The sequence below is a fragment of the Necator americanus genome, chromosome II (genome assembly GCF_031761385.1).
Source record: "Necator americanus strain Aroian chromosome II, whole genome shotgun sequence".
NCBI classification, from domain to species: domain Eukaryota; kingdom Metazoa; phylum Nematoda; class Chromadorea; order Rhabditida; family Ancylostomatidae; genus Necator; species Necator americanus.
In genome coordinates, this window is record NC_087372.1 from 12,392,698 (window position 1) to 12,408,726 (window position 16,029).

Consider the following 16,029-nt stretch of genomic DNA (forward strand, 5'->3'; position numbering starts at 1 on the left):
AAACTGAAATTCTTTTTTTTTTTTCAAAAAAAGTATAAATAATCACCATCACCGCTTGCTGGGGTAATGTGAAAATGTTTCCAAAATCTGAGCATTCTTTTCAATATGAGGCGAGGAGCAGAAACTCGTGGCAAACATCTTGAAATTCATATACAGTAGTACATGCCAGGATGTATTCATTGTTGCTAAACTGTCAAGTTGAAAGTATGGATCTTCTTCAGGAGTTTCTACCGATTCTTTAAATTTCTATTCAAAAGTGGTGGATCGATTTAGAAAACGAACGTAAGATCAATCGACTTTCTATTGCTGAGAAATTTTGGGGTCTCCTAACAAAATGTGGTAGAAAGGAGTAGCCTCATCGAAGAAAAAAAACTTTTCGTGACCTTACTACTACTTTTTTTTCTGAGGCCTGGAACCGCTTAGAATTCTGGGATGTTGCATTTGTTATGCAGCATCTCTTGCATTTTCCACTTCACAAATGTGGAGAACCAGAGTGCGAGTGGGGAGAATGGTAGCTCGAAGTACGGATTTAAGTGAGGAGTTCTGGAGGAAAGGCGGAAAAAGAAAAGTACACCTGTGGGGACGTTTACCTTAGGAAATTTTTATGCGGAAGATTGCTCCGATTACGAAGTAGGAGGGAGATGGGAGGGAATGGATTATTCCTCACAAGTAGATGTATAAGTATTACCCGATTTCTCTCGAGGAGGTAAAAGTTTTGAAATCGGAAAATTGATGAGGTGGAATTCACTTCCTCTTACCACCGTAGTACGGTGATCCAGAGGAAAGAAAAATAGAAGTGGGCCCGTGTTTATCGCAACATCAGTGACTCCTTCAATCTATTTTTGTCTACAATAAAGGAAACTGTGCCGCATTATACTGTGCTCTAAGATAATGTCATGCTGTAATGCACAATGCATATTATGCTATACTATAATTTTCTGTAGTGACAATACATATTATGCTACATTATAGCTTACTGTAGTGTGAACACCACAGAAATAATACACAAAGACGTCAGAAGTGGAACACAATTATCCTGGTGCAAGTAACCACCCGTTTCTGCACGATTTCAACGTCGGCTCATTTTTGTAGTGTGTTCCAAGAATCAGTGACCACCAGCCATACCAACGCTCTTGAAAAGTAACCTGCTATTTACAAAAATATTTGTGTTACATATGTGTTTGTTTACAAAATACTATATATTGCTTCGTTCTGAAGCACTGGAGATACTACTGGACCAAATTAGACTCACATAACCTCCATTAACGTCGGAAAAAGCCTCGATACTCTGTGGGAAGGCAAACATCACGGCATTAGCACTCAGGAATTCATTTCTACACTTCGGGAATTTTTTAGAGGGAATAATTTATCTTTAAAAATTATTTTAACAAGACGTTAGAAATTTCAAGACGGTTAAACTTTAAGCTGAAGGCAGAAACTCTGGAAAACTCTAAAAAAACATCGTTCTTCTAAGAAACAACCTTGATTTTTAGGTGACAGTCCTACTTGTGTCCACGAACCATTTTATAAAAGATCGTTTCTGGGATCAACAACATAACGAGAAGGTATCCTAAACTTTGAATGCATGGGGATAAATATAATATAGATCTAAAAATTAGGAAAACCAGCATAAATAAAACAAAAACACTGTTTTAGAGATATAAATGCTCTTCCAAATAACGTGTTACATAGCACTAAACTTTTTTTCCCACGGTATGTGTTTAAATCTTAAGAAAACCGCCATTACTTATGTATCAACTTAATACAATCTAGGATATTTACTCGGTATGGCTACAGTATGCACAGACGTTGTTTGTTATGTTATAATTGACATAATGGTCGCTGTTCACGGCACCCATATTGACAATGTCTCACAGCCGCAGCTCCTTCTGTTCCTGCGAAGTATCGAGGAACACCTGCCACTGGGCCAGGACAACCTCGTATTCCAATGAGAACTGGCAGAATGAATGCGCGCAATCAAGCTGCCACTCCGCGAGATCCGCGTTGAGGAGAAATTCTGACGAACGTCCTCCCTCGGCGGGACCAGAGAGTAGCGCTTTTCAGGAGATCTTCTCTTTTCTGTGTTCCGCATGCGTATCTATGGTGCTTCTCCAGAAGTTTCCATGGTGCTTCTCATGAATATTCCTCGACCCTTCGACACCAACACAACCGGTGAGTCGAGAGTGAACCTCACTGCGCTGATGGTGATTTCTTTCTTCATTATTTCCCTGACATTATTTTATCCGGGTAGGTCCTGCAACTGATATTTCTATTTTGCTCTGATAAATACGGATTCCTCTAATTTTTTGTTTTTCAGTGACACCTCTGACCTGCCATTCATGTTCCGGAACGGATCATTTGCCGTCGAACGCAGTCCAACTCGTTAATTCTATGAATATGTCAGCTGTGATCCCAATTCAAGGAAACTGCAAGGGAAAAACTGGAACCGATGTGTGCACAAACGGACTGTTTTGTGTGAAAAAAACGGGTAGACCAATCGTGTTTCTCATTGGATCAAAAACTTTTGGAATTTATCCTTGGATTTGAAAAGAAATTCTGACTCCGAAGCCGTGACTCGTCTCTTAGACCTCTGCCTATATACGAAAACTCTACTGCAAAAATTATTGGGGAGTTATTGGGACCCTTACCGAATTTGAACCGATTTCACCTTTTTCTTAAATTGCTCAAGTGACAGAAAAAGAAAACGTAGACAAGCAGCGTTTCCCAAATGTGGAGGGCAAACCTATAAAAAGGGATATAAGCTGATTTAAGACCTTAATGTAATTTGTAGCCTAAGGATAAAGGGTAAAAAGACAAAGATACTGGTGTATCAATCCACTTGGGATGCACCCCCACGTTCACTTCAATTCAGAATCGTTTGAGGTTTACGGATGTGTAGCTGGCCTATACAATGATTTGCAGTGGCTGCCGATGTGTCAAATCAGTGTTTTATCCTCCCAAACAAGTCTGGTCGGAGGGATGAAAGCCTTGGTGAGCACTAGGGCGGATTCGAACCATCAGCCGTGTGGCAACAGCGGACCTCTAACTGACTGCGCCCCATTTGTAGCTTAAAGTCACTACAAATCTACAATTTGTTCTCCTCATAAGATCTTTGACGAACTAATCGGCCCTCGACTAACACACAAGGCTTCCGTATTTTTTCCATCGCTTAAGAGCATAAACAGAGAAAATGAAAAACAACATCGTTTAAGTTAAAACTAAAAAAAAAACATACAATACTATGCATTAGCATTCAAAAACCGACGCTTAGTCACCCCGTTGGCCACCGTTCCTAGCTCTTAACTTGTTATAAAATGGAACTTTCATAAGTTTAAATTTAAATTTATGTATCACTGGATTCTTCTCTTTGAGATCTATAAAGAAAACCGGTACGTAACTGAGAAAAGAACAAATTGCCCCCGAATATTCGTCAAAATACAATAATTGGAACCCAGTACCTACTTGAAAAGCGTACAGGTGAAAATCGCACTTACGATGCAGTTACCAGCGCACTCCACTCCAGTCTTCAGGTTACGATTAGTGCTCAGAGTACCTCTGGGAATAATGGCACTGACAATTCTAAGCTATCCCCATTCGAACAATCACTCAAAGTGAGCTGGCGGATTCCCGCGCATCAAATAATATAAATAGCTCCTCTCCAGGCTACCCAACCCGTTCCCTTCCGCAAACCCTTCGTTTCACCCTCAATTTCAATTCCCTCACGCTCTTTAAAAAACCGATTCTGGAAAACCCAATAAAATAGGACGTTATCTCTTCCTTTTACATCCAAAATCAGACGTGAACTCAATTTTACCGCAATTCACCACTTCCGCCTATGAACCAGGACATTTCGCAGAAATTCTAGATAGAGCCATCCTTTACGCTCCGTTTCCTACAACTAATCACTTCGAGCTTCAACTAAAATATGCTGTAGCTTCGAAATACTTCAGCAACTCTCATTCCTTTTTATTACTTCCCATGCTATGCGCGGAAACGAACAAAGAAGAAGAAGAGAAATAGGGAAGACAAATAATAGTATAATAAATAAGTTGAATCCACTGTTTCATCACACTTTGGCCTCTGGATGACCATTAAAATCCTTCGTATTGCGAATTTTCTTGATTCTATTCATCCGTTCTCGAAATTTCAATCCATCCATTACATGCTCACTGTTAAAATGAGGATCGGTTGAATTCTTTTTCTTTCAAATTTTGGAGTCTGAGATGTAAGCTATATACCGAAATCGAATTTGCAGAGCTGGATTTACATTTCGAGATCCTGAACGGTTATTAGGTTGTGTTGCTGGAAGTTAACGGGATCAGGTCCCGTGGGGTTCAAAGCGTTAAGCTGTCGGAGCGAATAGAAAGTGGAAATGGAGTTGACGTTGTCGCTACTCATCGAAAATCCCGGAAATGAGTCGCGGGGAGATCTTCGAGGCAGCGCCCGATATTACCTTTTTGAGACTGACCATGGGGATTGGTTTTTGCCGGGATGAAAAAAAACACTGAACCAACATGTCGGGCAAAGACGCAGTCGATATCATTAACCATTTCTTTTGAGTAGGGCGGGTGTAGCGCAGTCGGTAAGAGGTTCCATTGTGATCGGTCGATGGTTCGAAATCGCTTTAGTGCCAACCAACTTTCTCATCTTAGAGGTCCATAATCTGGTACCAGACTTGTCTGGAAAGATAAAAGCGCTGACTTGACACATCGGTTAGCCCCGCAAATCGCTGTATAAGCTAGAAACGCGTTCGTAACCCGCAAACGAGTCTGAATCGGAGCGAGCGCGTTGGCGCACCCCAAACGGATTGCAAGAATTCCAATCCTTTAATTTTTGTGTCATAGCCTAGTTATGAGGTCACAGTAGGATCAACTGTCCTACCGTGGTCCTTGCACCCTTCGAAAGGGGAAGAACCTTGGTTCACTAACACTGAATTGCTACCAACTAGCACTCAAATTTGGTGGATTCAAAATTCAGAAGGAAGATAATGCGAAACTGTACAAACTGGTTAGTAGCAACCAAAATTCCGTCTGTCGGTCCGGTACGGTAGTTCGAGGAAAGACAGAACTTGAAAATTTGTGTACAAACACAGAATTTGAAGAAAAAGTCCAGTAATGATTAACTTATGCTCGAAATTCTTTTCAGCTACATTCTCAATTCAATCAAATGGTCTAAGCATCAGTTGGGACGGATACACTAAGGTGAGCAGAGATTTTGAAAAAAATTTCAAATATTATGTTAAATAAGAGGATACACAGGGATGCGCAAGCATTCGTGAGGATAACGCTGGAGTACCAACTAGCACTTGTTATGATATTTCGACAACTAACCAAGGCGGCTACACAAAGGTGAGACAAAAAGGATACAAAGGTTTGGTAAAAGTGAATTTGTTTGTGTACACCTTTATCCAGTGTTTGCAAAAATATTATTGATAGCTAATGTTAAAGGTTGGAAAAGTGTGATAACACGCCGTTTTTCTTTTTTCATTTATCTCGGCCATTTAATTCTATGAAAAAAAATATCCAGCTATCACTAACATTTCCTTTTATCAGCAATCACTGCAAAAATAGCCGTCAGGCTTTTTCCAAATCTTTCCTTGAAGTCACACGAATTGCAAAGAAATATAAACAAAGATATTTGGACTCGCCCTCACTGAGCTACTAACATTGCTTGATTTAGTAAATCATTGCAAGCATCGCTGGACCAAAAATAAAACAAAACTTGGCATTTTCTTGCCAATCACCCACATCACCAGGAATTAAGGGTAAAAGGTAGTGGATGAGGGCACTGACGCTCCTATATCTGGCAGCTCTATCTTCTTTTTTTTATCTTAGTAACTTTAGCTTACATGTAGTACTTCTAAGACTTAAGCTTAGGTTTAGTGCCCCGAGTTATCCACTTCCAGATATGAGGGCGCGATTGAGTGCCCCCCCCCCTCCCTCCCTGCCCCGGCCCCCAACTGCCCTTCCTAGAATTAAGAGTTGTTTGCGCCTCTCGATCTGGTTCAATCCTCAAGTATATGGGTTAATTGCGAACAGATGGAGAAAAGATACAGTCGGGTTAAAACGACATCAAACACTGCTCGCAGCATCGTAGGCGATTGCGCTCGAAGCGGCGTAGTGAAGTTGGCGGTTGAGATCGACGTGGGACCATCGGGGACTGCAGTGCTGAGTGGTACTCGGAAGAGCAATCCTAACCGCACCACCGCAGCGCCGCGTGCGCAGCCGCCTTCGCAACTGCAAGCATTTGCCCAGCCACAGAAGCAACAGTTTCGAGTTTACGTATGTACACATTGAATATATACCAAGCTGGTCTCTACAGTACCTAGGTTGCTTGATCGGAAAGTACGTATGGACGGTGGCGAATGTGTTCGACCGGGTGGTTGCGATGAGTACACAGGGGCGAACCCCACTACTTGACACACTCTCTCCTCCCTCTGGCCTGGAGTAATCGATAGCTCGAAGCGTACATTCGATTGAACACAATTACAATACAACGCAATTACAATAATTATCAGCAAAACATGGCCGAAAATTCCTCCAGGACGTCTATGACTTCGCCGCGGCATGACAAGGATTAATTTCAGAAACCAGAGGATGTTTACAGCTCGTCTACTTCTTTTTTCCATATGATCTCAAGAAAACAAAGCAAAAATTACAAAAATATCCATCAGAAACCTCAAAACAGCATATTTCAGAAAATCCGACACTGTTACTGCCAAACGGACTTCTGTAATTCGTCTGTTTCACTGTTTTTCAACTCGGTGTACATCATCTTTGTAATGTATTTTATTAAATAAATTCAGAAATTGTAATTTTTACAACATGTGTACATTAAATGTCGAAATATGGCAGGAATTAGCGGTCAGATAACGATGGTTGGTCAATCTTGTCTTCGATGGATCTGAAAAAAAAGATGTGCTACTTCAAATAAGTATATTCCTCAAGAAATAAATAAATTGTAACTGCTGGTTTTACTCAAAGGTCAAAAGTCAAAAAAAATAGCCCGTGGTCGAAGTAATACCTTTCTAGGAACTTTTTTCTCTCGCAAAATCACACTACTCTCCCTGATCCACCTCACCTCCACATGTAACCTCTTGACCAAAAAGACTGGTGGGCGCGTACAGCCCGCTGCAGATATTTTTACACAAAGCCGTGTTCGAGTCAAAATCACCTGAAGCCTGATGCGATTGCAGAATTTGTTGAGCTCGATGTGGCGCGGTGGGACCCGTGCCCATATCTACAATCCGTTGGTGGTTAGCGCGGGTCTCACCTCGACGAGCAGAACCGCTTACGCAATGCTCTCAGGTCATTCTGACCTGACTGAACTGAACTCGGTGATGGATTCGGCTGGTAGTGGATTTTCCGTTCAGCATTTGATGATTGCAATGTTCTTTTGCACAAATCAACTGCATTCAGAGAATTATCGGAAGTTTCCGCTAGATTTCACTCAGCAAAGAATCCCAGCAATCTATATACTTTTGCCTTCATTTCTAATCTGCATTTTGATTTTTGTAGTTGAATTGTCCTTCAAAAGTCCAAATGAATACATACACCGTAAGTTCGGCCGATACTTCATACGACATACCCGAATTCAACAGACAGGGACACCAGAAAGAAAATGGGATTTTTTTCCCAACAAGAAAGGAAAAACCAATATTACGCCACGAACATTGCTAGTTTTCGCTTCATTTCTGCATTTGATGTGTAAGCACTCGGAATCAACTCATGCACACAGTATTCGATCATGAAGGATCGATAACTCTTTCGGCTGCAAAAACGTACTTTAAGTTAGTTACCTTGAGTGACTTGACGTGACGATATGCTTCGTGATGAAGAAAACAGCCGTAGCCAGTAAAAATGTCATGGAGACGAGGACAATGCAAATCAATCTATCTGAAAAGAGTAGTGTATCATATAATATATGTACGTCAGTTTCGCAAAGGTAGGATTGGTCTCTTTTTTAGTCACACTATCAATATAAGCATCCCACCGCTACAGTGCTTGCAAAAATGTTAATAACGAATGAAAAGATAATTCCAGGGGCGGGGGCACCGAACACTGCTCTAATCGAACTGTACATTAGAGTACGAAAAATCGTTCCTAGAGCAAAAAAACCGTTCTCAACTGTCAAATGTCTTTCCAATTTGAGAAGAAGATAGTTCAGCAACCGACAATTCACCAGTTGTGGTGAATAGCTGAGTCAGTCCGGGCCCTAAGACCTAAACATTAGCCTTAAAGGATCTATGACATATGGGTTAAGGCAGCTAAGAAAAAAAAGGGAGAATCTATTAATGATATACTTACTTAGATGGCCCATCTTCACTGAACGTGCGGGCTCCAGCATCTCTTCCACTCGTTTCGTTCCCTCGCTATTGTCATCCAAGATGTTTTCAAGTGTCGTGAGTGACGTTGACGAGGTCCTTGAGCCGTATCCAGCTGAGCTCTCAGCTGGTCCATTCGTATAGCGAACACGTCACCCCACCCGTTGGCGTCTCCCTCTCTTGGTATCCACTCTAGCGTTCTTTTAGTCCATCTATCGTCGATTCTTCTCACGAGGTGACCGGCCCATCTATTTTTTGCTTTCGATACATATTCCGCTGGGTCGCGAAGACGAGACATTACTCTTAAGTCGAAGCTGCGAAGACCTACTAGATGTTGTGTGCGACGGTTAAACTTCAGAAGGCATCTCTCAAGGGCTCCGTGGGTAGTAAATAGCTTCCTAGACGTGGCAGCGGTGTCTGCCCACGTCTCCGCTTCGTAACAGAGCGCTGGAAGAACTGTCGAGTCGAAGAGATGGGCACGAAGATCTTGGTCCGTAGCTTCCCTGACGGCTGCGAATGCTGCCCATGCTGCTCTCATTCTTCTATTCAGTTCTTCCTTCAAGTCGTTTTCCATGTTCATAGAACGTCCGAGATATACGTATGACGGAGTTTCCACGATTTAGGAGCCTTCAAGTTGTACTCTTTCGTACTCGCAGTAGGCGTTCTTTATGAACTGTGTCTTCTTTCTGTTTATTCGCAGTCTTATTCTCTTCCCTGCTTCGTTCAATTCGTTGAGCATCGTTTCTGCTTCATTGGTACTGCTCGATAAGAGAATGATGTCGTCCGCGAAACGAAGGTTCGAGAGAAATCCTCCATCAACACGTATGCTCCTTTCTTCCCAAGAAAGTGATTTCATTCTCTTCAACCTCTATGACCCTCGACATGGTCTGGATGTGGTCCAAGCAGCTGAACCCCTGACGGAATCCAGCCTGTTCTTGAGGCTGGGCTTCATCCAGCGTCCTGGATATGCGCGTAAGGATGACCTTGATGAACACTTTGTATAACACGCTCAGCAAGCATATCGGACGGTAGTTCTGAAGGTCCTTTCGGTCACCTTTCTTATAGATAAGAACGGTTCGAGAGATCTTCCGCTGGTCTGGGATCCTTTCTTTCTAAAGGTAGGATGTCATGTGCGCTGCTAAGATTACATGAAGTGGATGGCCACCAGCCCGCAGAAAGTCTGCTGAAAATCAGGTCCGGGGGCTGTGCTAGGTTTCATGCTCTTGATAGCGACTCGTACTTCCGAAGGGAGAATCCGTGATGGAGCTTCACCAGTGGAGATGATCGGGCTTGACACAAGAGTTGATGAACGGAAAAGGTTCGAGTAGAACCTCTCCGTAATGATTTCCATCTCACGACGAAAAGACGTGCGAGTCCCGTCTTCGCTCAGCAAAGAAACTAGCGGAATATTATAGTTGCGGAGGTCCCTGCGCCATTTCTTTAAACTCGTTCTTCTTTGTGCTGCTTCCAGAATCTTCTTCTGCCTGTATTTCGAAAGATCCTCGTGCAACGCTTTTCTGCAGCTAGTATTTGCTACTAACGGCTCAATGTGCGATGCATTCGGATCAAGCCTCAAAGCAGTTCTTTTTTCCAACAATTCCTTGTTGGTCTTCGAAATTCGATCCAAGTTTGTCGTGGCTTGGAAGCACGCAGCACAGGCTCGTAATCCTCTGAGCAGCAACTCGTAGTCCACGTTTGGGTCCTCCTTGATGTGACAGTCACCTTGGGACAAGGAGTCCTCGTGTACGAAATCGACGTAGACGACTTCTTTTCTCCTTCGTTGCAGATGTTCTCGTGTGGCTAAGTCGTATTTTCGCAGCAAAGAGGCTGTGATCAGAACCACTACAAAAGGATGGTACTACTGAGACGTCAAGTAGACAACACCTTCGGTTGGTGAGTATGTGGTCGATCTCCGAACGAGTCGCGCCGTTGGGCGATTTCCATGTCCACCGACGATGATCTTTCTTCATGATAAGAGAGTTTCCATGAAAGAGGCGAGCGGCGGACAACAGCCCGGCGAGACGATGACCATTTTCAATCCGGTCCCCTAGTCCAAATCTTCCAATTCTGTATTCCTCTTCTGTGGCCTTTCCTAGTTTGCGTTGAAGTCTCCGACAACGAATTTGTAGAAGAACTTGTCGTTGCGGATTACTTCCTCCAGCTCCTCGTGAAACGCGTTTAATTCGGAATCAACAGATGCTGATGTTGGTGAGTAGCAGTTGATGATACTGATAGGTCTTTGGCGCAGAGGGCGGAGGCGAAGAATGGCCAGACGAGGTGACAGGATCTCGTGAGAATCGACAAGATGGACGACAGATGGGTGCACAACAAAACCAACACCACCCACATTCCGCGACGGAACGTTCTGTCCACGAATGACGAGTGTACCGTCATTCATCTGTCGTACGTCGCTCCTTCTGCACGTGGTCCTGCAGAGCAATCACGTGAAATTTGATACGCTCTGTAGCTCCGAGAAGGGCATGCAGGTCAGCGTCTGTGGACATTGTTCTCGCGTTGTAAGTACACAGTCTGAAACAGTTTCCATGGCGAGTCGTGCGTGTGTCGCCTTGGTCCAGAATGAATGACGTCCTGAGCAACCTGAGATTTGATTGCCTCTCGGTACCGGCCGACGTCTGAGACGGCAGGGCCCAGTGTGCAGGGTACTGAGGCAGTGCATATGCTGGAGTGGCAAAAAGACTTTTCCCCAAACTAAGCAGCCATGCCACGGCGAGCTTAGTTAGAGGTCGTCGCCCAACCTATATGGATCGGGGAGCCACCTTGCCACATTTTGCCGAGACGGTGGCGAATCTTAGCAGTGGTTTACTCTTAGCTAGGCTTCCTATTCCGAGAAGTCGGAATGTCGGATGTGTCGAATTCCTTCTCAGCTTGGGAGACCCTACCGGAGGACGAACCTCCGCTGTGCATCGCAGTTCGACGCCCAGAGTCACCTCCACGCCACTATGAGGCGGTAAACCGTTGTGGAGGTACTAATGATATGATTTTACTAAATTCACTAGACAGGCTTAGTGGTAATGCGCGCTTTTCGAGCTCCAAATGTAAGTCGATTAGAGCAGAGTTGAGTGTCCCTCCCCCCTCCGTCCGCCTCCTTCCACCCTGCCTCCCTTCTAATTACCTTTTCGCCCTGTTGTTCGTGTCTATTTATAAGGGTTAGAAAACCGTGAGACCATGTCATCTTTCAATTTAGCTCACCGATTAATTCTATGAAAAAAATACCCAGCAATTGGCAACATTTCCTGTCATCAACAATTACTGCAGAAACAACTATTAGGTTTCCTTCATAGTTCTTTCCAAAGTATATGAATTGTCAGCGAGTAAGCAAGATTGTTTGGTTTAGTAAAAACATATCGCAGAATATGAAGAAAACTTGCCATCTTCTTGTCCAATCACCCACATCAGCAGGGATTGAAAGTGGATTGCGTCTTTCGATCTAGCTCAATCCTTAAATATATGAATTAATTGTGAACAAATGAAAAGAAGATAGCAGTGTACCAGATAAACCCAACGTAAAATGATTTGACCTATCTAGAATACTCAATTTTGGAATGTTCCGCCATACATTTACCATAAACTGTTCTTTAAAATAAGTCATCCTTGTGTAATACTTAGACTTCCGTAGTTAGGCGGTGCACATTTTGGAAATTTCCCAACACGAAGTTGTGATTGCAAAAAACTTCCATTACGGACAACTGCACGGAAAATGTGTCAATTCCAGTAAAGCACTTCAGAGAGATAAAAAGATGGTGTTCAGTTGCACCCAGTATAATATTGTGCAAATCAAGCACTTATCTGACAAATCTGTCTAATTTATTATCTAAAAAACCTTCCCTGAACTTCAGCCCAACCTCGAGACAATGGTTATCTGAAAAAATACCCTACTCGTTTGGAACGCTCCAAAAATTTGCATGTCGCCCTTGCGCAGGGGTCACGCAAATCTTCCCTGTATTGTTCCCATTTTGGTGTACAATAGGGTCCAAGCGACATGAAGCACGTACGTAATTGCGTACGCAGGCTCTCTCGAGGAGGTGCGGTGTAGCCAAGCGGTTAGGAGCGCACTGAAACCCTTACAACACACAGCGTACAAGCGGGCATTTCATCCCTCCATGGTCAACAAATGGTGCCAGACTTGACCAGAGTATAAATACCTTAACATGATACAACGACGGGGCCCGGCAAGTCATTGTATAAGTCAAAATGCCTTCATAAAACCATCAACGATTCCGAATTCCGGTCAGACGTGTTGGTGGATCCCAAGCAGATTAATGCGCCGGAGAGGTTATGCTTCGTCCTTTTAACACCCTTCTCTCTTCCTTTACCTTCCACTTGCTTTCATCTACTTGCCTATTTCTATTTTATTGAGGAAGAAGAGGATACCTAGCACCTTCCCTAAGGTGAGCAATGGGAACCTGTCGAGCCTGCTGGAAGAAATAAACTGAAAGAGACATTTTCAGGTAGGTAGAGTCCTCTTTTTTGACAATATCTGGTAAATGCCTTATGTGCATAATTAGATCACCTGCCTTTTCGATGACCTGATGCCACTGACCTCAGCTATTTGAAGTGTATTACATCTCCGAATCCGCTATTTAATTTGCAGTATTTCTAGTACTACTTTCTGAGTTAAGTATTCTGCAACTCACTTCATTTTCCTCTTGTTTGTAAAGCATCCAGCAGGCCCATGAAGTTTAGGCCAACGTGGAAGGAAGTGTGGTGTTAAAAGAATGGAATTTGGCCCGACTCAGACAAAGGAGAGTCAAAAAGACACTAATCTCGATGCAGTTGCGTAAGCGGCTGCGCTCAAAGCGGCGGTGGTTGGGATCGAGGTAGGACCGTCGCCGAGTGCAGCGGTAATTAGTGCTAGCACGAGTGTGTCGCTTCAAACCCAGCCGCTCACGCAACTGCACCAAGCATGTCGCCTTGCCCCACCGTATACAGTAAGCATTGTTGCCTAGGGGTGCGCTGGTGTACCACCAAGATCCCCGCTTGGAGAAAGAAAAAAAGTGTCACTACTTTGATAGATTTTTAGCTCTACAGCGCACCGCATTACCTCACTAAGATGCGAATGCAGCGATCCATACAGCCAGAAATCTGATTTTCGAAACAACAGTGGACTGTTGCGAGCAGAGGGGATCAATGTCGAGCATCCTTGGAACAACAACCTTTATATGCGCAAGGGTTTTCTGTATTCCTACCGAAGAGCGGAAAGAGAGGTGATCTTTTCCTTTTCTAAAGATTTTATGACTCGCTCGTATTTCCCGCTTATGCTCGTACGTGTTGTTTGGTGGGTGAGAAAAGTGCACCTTTTGGAACTTCACCACAATCACCACCATACACCAAATTGCTCCTAAGATGTCGGTGTGACACACAGGTATCATCTTGGGAATATCAATCTTCTCCACGCTCCCCTTCTCTACCACAATTCTGTTTTGAATGCAATACAGGCCCAAGCCAACTTAATTCAGATATGTAGCTTAAATATAAGTAAACAGGGCGAGTGTGTCATTTCTTACAGCACATGTGCGACTTGGTCACCAAATTCGAGAATGGCGACTATCCTTGGTTGATTCTGAACGATCCACTGGAGGTGGACATCGACTCACTACGGGACGCTGAGGGGCGAACCCGCACGCTTTCATCAAGGAGTTAGCGATAGGAATTCCTCTATTGCGCACGACCTAGCGAAAGTTGACAGAGTTCACAAACACTCTCTTCTCCCCAGAGAGAAGCGGCTTTCTTAAGATGCTTATTACCAAAGATGAAAAGTGGATTATTTATTGAAACCCAGCAATGAGGAGACATCGGGTGACTCGCGATGAGGAGTTCGACCGGCCCCGAAGCACAATATACACCTCGAAAAAGTTTTTGAAAAGGTGTCTCCTGTTTGTGGTCGAGTCGATAAACGGGAGCTTTGCCCAAAAGAAATTGTTAACACCAAAATTTACGTCTCTAACTGAATGCACTGAAGGCCTTGATCGATCTCACACGAAGACAAAGGGCCGAAATAGCTCTTTACCACGACGCCTACCACAGAGCAAATCTGAAAATGCCGAGCCGGGGAGCTATAACTTGCTAGGAATCCCGCAGGCTGTTTATAACCCGGACCTCGCTTCCTCTGATTGCTCGCTCTTTAGCAGCCCTCAGTGCTGCCGAGATGGAAAGAATTTCAAGACTGGAGCTAACGTCATGAAGGTATTCGCCGAGTTCTTCAGGTCCCAACCTCAGTCCCTCAGAAGAGAATCGACAAGTTGCCGGAGCGTTCGGATTGAATGATTAGTACGAATGATGTATCTAGTAGGGTCAAAACGGTGTGAAGAGGGAGTAGCTGCGCTCGAAGCAATGCAGAAAGAAAATGTGGTTAAGTAGTAGGGAACTCAATCACGCTCTCATTTCGAAATGCTCTATCTAACTTTTTTTCTCTTAGGAACTTTACCTTGATCACCTTGATCACCTTGACTCCCGCTGATCTTCGAACTGGTCGAGTAATTCTTCCATTTGTCCCGATAGCGCGCCAGAGTAGCCCGGTGGTTCCTCCTTTCGCGTGGGACGCGAAGAGCATCATAATTTTCTTTGAAGGACTTCGTGAAGAAATCTGACCTGTAGTGCGCTTAATATCGCGGGGAACACAGTCGCTCACGTCCGCTCACGGTTGTAAAGGTTAAAGCGCAGCACGTGTCCGGCCCACCTTATTTTGCTTTCCTTTGCAAACGTGGCGGCGTCTCTAATCTTCGATCGCTGACGTAGGAGAGAAATTCGAATCCCGTTCCTCACTTGCGTGAAACGGGATACTCCTAGCATCACTCTCACGATTGTGCGTTCAATGACGCTCACCGCGTTTTCTTCCTGCTTGCGAAATGCCCAGGTTTCCGAAGTATAGGTCAAAGCAGGAAGTGCGGTGTTGTTAAAGAGGTCCAACTTAACTTTACTCTATTTTACCTTTCAAAGATCCTCTTAGCTTGAATTTATTATTTTTTAAAAAAACAGTTTGGGTGTTTCCCCAAAAAAAATTTTCCCCGGGGGGGGGGGGGGGGCCTTGCTGTAGTTTGGAATGGTCCCACCTCGATTCCAACCGGCGAGCCGCCTCGAGTCCAGCCGTTCAGTGAAGCTTCATGTGGGGGAAGATGTGGTTGGGAAGGTGACACGCAACCCCACTCTCATTTCTGGACGCTCTGTCTTATTTTTTTTTCTCTCAGTAACTTTAGCTTACATGTCAGAGATCCTCTAAGATTGATGCGTAGGTCTTAGAGGATTTAGTTATTTACTTCCAGAAATAAAAAAACGCGAGTGAGTTACTTAGGCAACTACACCGTGCTTCATGTCGTTTTGACACTAGTATACCTCTGGTAGTTTACTAGTTCTTGAAGCATTCATAGTAAAGTGTCACTCGAAAAATTGAAAGGGACTTATGATGAACATTTCTTCAAATTATTACAAACCAATAATAATGTGACTTGAACTTGTAAAATCATTGCAAGGAAAGATAGAAAATTTACTATCAGTAGGTAACAACTAGGCGCACGAATCACGACGATCAAAATGTAGAATCTTCGCGAAAGGAACGAACAAACGAACGAATACAACAACTAGATAGAAGGTCGCGTACATCACTCTACATATGATATGAGGACAGTGGAGTTGGCAGACCAGAGACATGCCGAGATTCCAAATGCTTTATGAGATCCAGGAGGCGATAA

General features: G+C 43.7%; 4 protein-coding genes across 7 annotated transcripts; 2 read left to right on the top strand and 2 right to left on the bottom strand.

Annotated features, from left to right (window-relative positions):
- Positions 1-2,090: 2,090 nt before the first annotated feature.
- RB195_017632 (uncharacterized protein) lies at positions 2,091-5,462 on the top strand (the record flags this gene model as incomplete). The annotated part of the gene is made up of 4 exons (XM_064184709.1): positions 2,091-2,172; positions 5,146-5,201; positions 5,259-5,348; positions 5,448-5,462. The coding sequence occupies 4 exons, from the start codon at positions 2,091-2,093 to the stop codon at positions 5,460-5,462; spliced, it is 243 nt and encodes an 80-aa protein (XP_064040590.1).
- Positions 5,463-6,038: 576 nt separating this feature from the next.
- Positions 6,039-6,296, top strand: RB195_017633 (uncharacterized protein; the record flags this gene model as incomplete). The annotated part of the gene is made up of 1 exon (XM_064184710.1): positions 6,039-6,296. One exon carries the CDS (start codon positions 6,039-6,041, stop codon positions 6,294-6,296), a length of 258 nt encoding a protein of 85 aa, XP_064040591.1.
- A 561-nt stretch (positions 6,297-6,857) lies between these two features.
- Positions 6,858-8,903, bottom strand: RB195_017634 (uncharacterized protein; the record flags this gene model as incomplete). Of its 2 annotated transcripts, none has more annotated exons than XM_064184711.1 (4): positions 6,858-6,903; positions 7,799-7,895; positions 8,307-8,422; positions 8,485-8,903. In XM_064184711.1, the coding sequence occupies 4 exons, from the start codon at positions 8,901-8,903 to the stop codon at positions 6,858-6,860; spliced, it is 678 nt and encodes a 225-aa protein (XP_064040592.1). The 2 variants fall into 2 exon arrangements, with proteins under 2 accessions (XP_064040592.1, XP_064040593.1); XM_064184712.1 differs by having other exon boundaries at positions 8,485-8,897.
- Positions 8,904-9,467: 564 nt separating this feature from the next.
- On the bottom strand, positions 9,468-10,721 carry RB195_017635 (uncharacterized protein; the record flags this gene model as incomplete). Of its 3 annotated transcripts, XM_064184715.1 has the most annotated exons (3): positions 9,468-10,165; positions 10,278-10,390; positions 10,459-10,721. In XM_064184715.1, the coding sequence occupies 3 exons, from the start codon at positions 10,719-10,721 to the stop codon at positions 9,468-9,470; spliced, it is 1,074 nt and encodes a 357-aa protein (XP_064040594.1). The 3 variants fall into 3 exon arrangements, with proteins under 3 accessions (XP_064040594.1, XP_064040595.1, XP_064040596.1); XM_064184713.1 differs by lacking the exon at positions 10,459-10,721 and having other exon boundaries at positions 10,278-10,293; XM_064184714.1 differs by lacking the exons at positions 9,468-10,165; positions 10,278-10,390 and having other exon boundaries at positions 10,416-10,721.
- Positions 10,722-16,029: the final 5,308 nt, after the last annotated feature.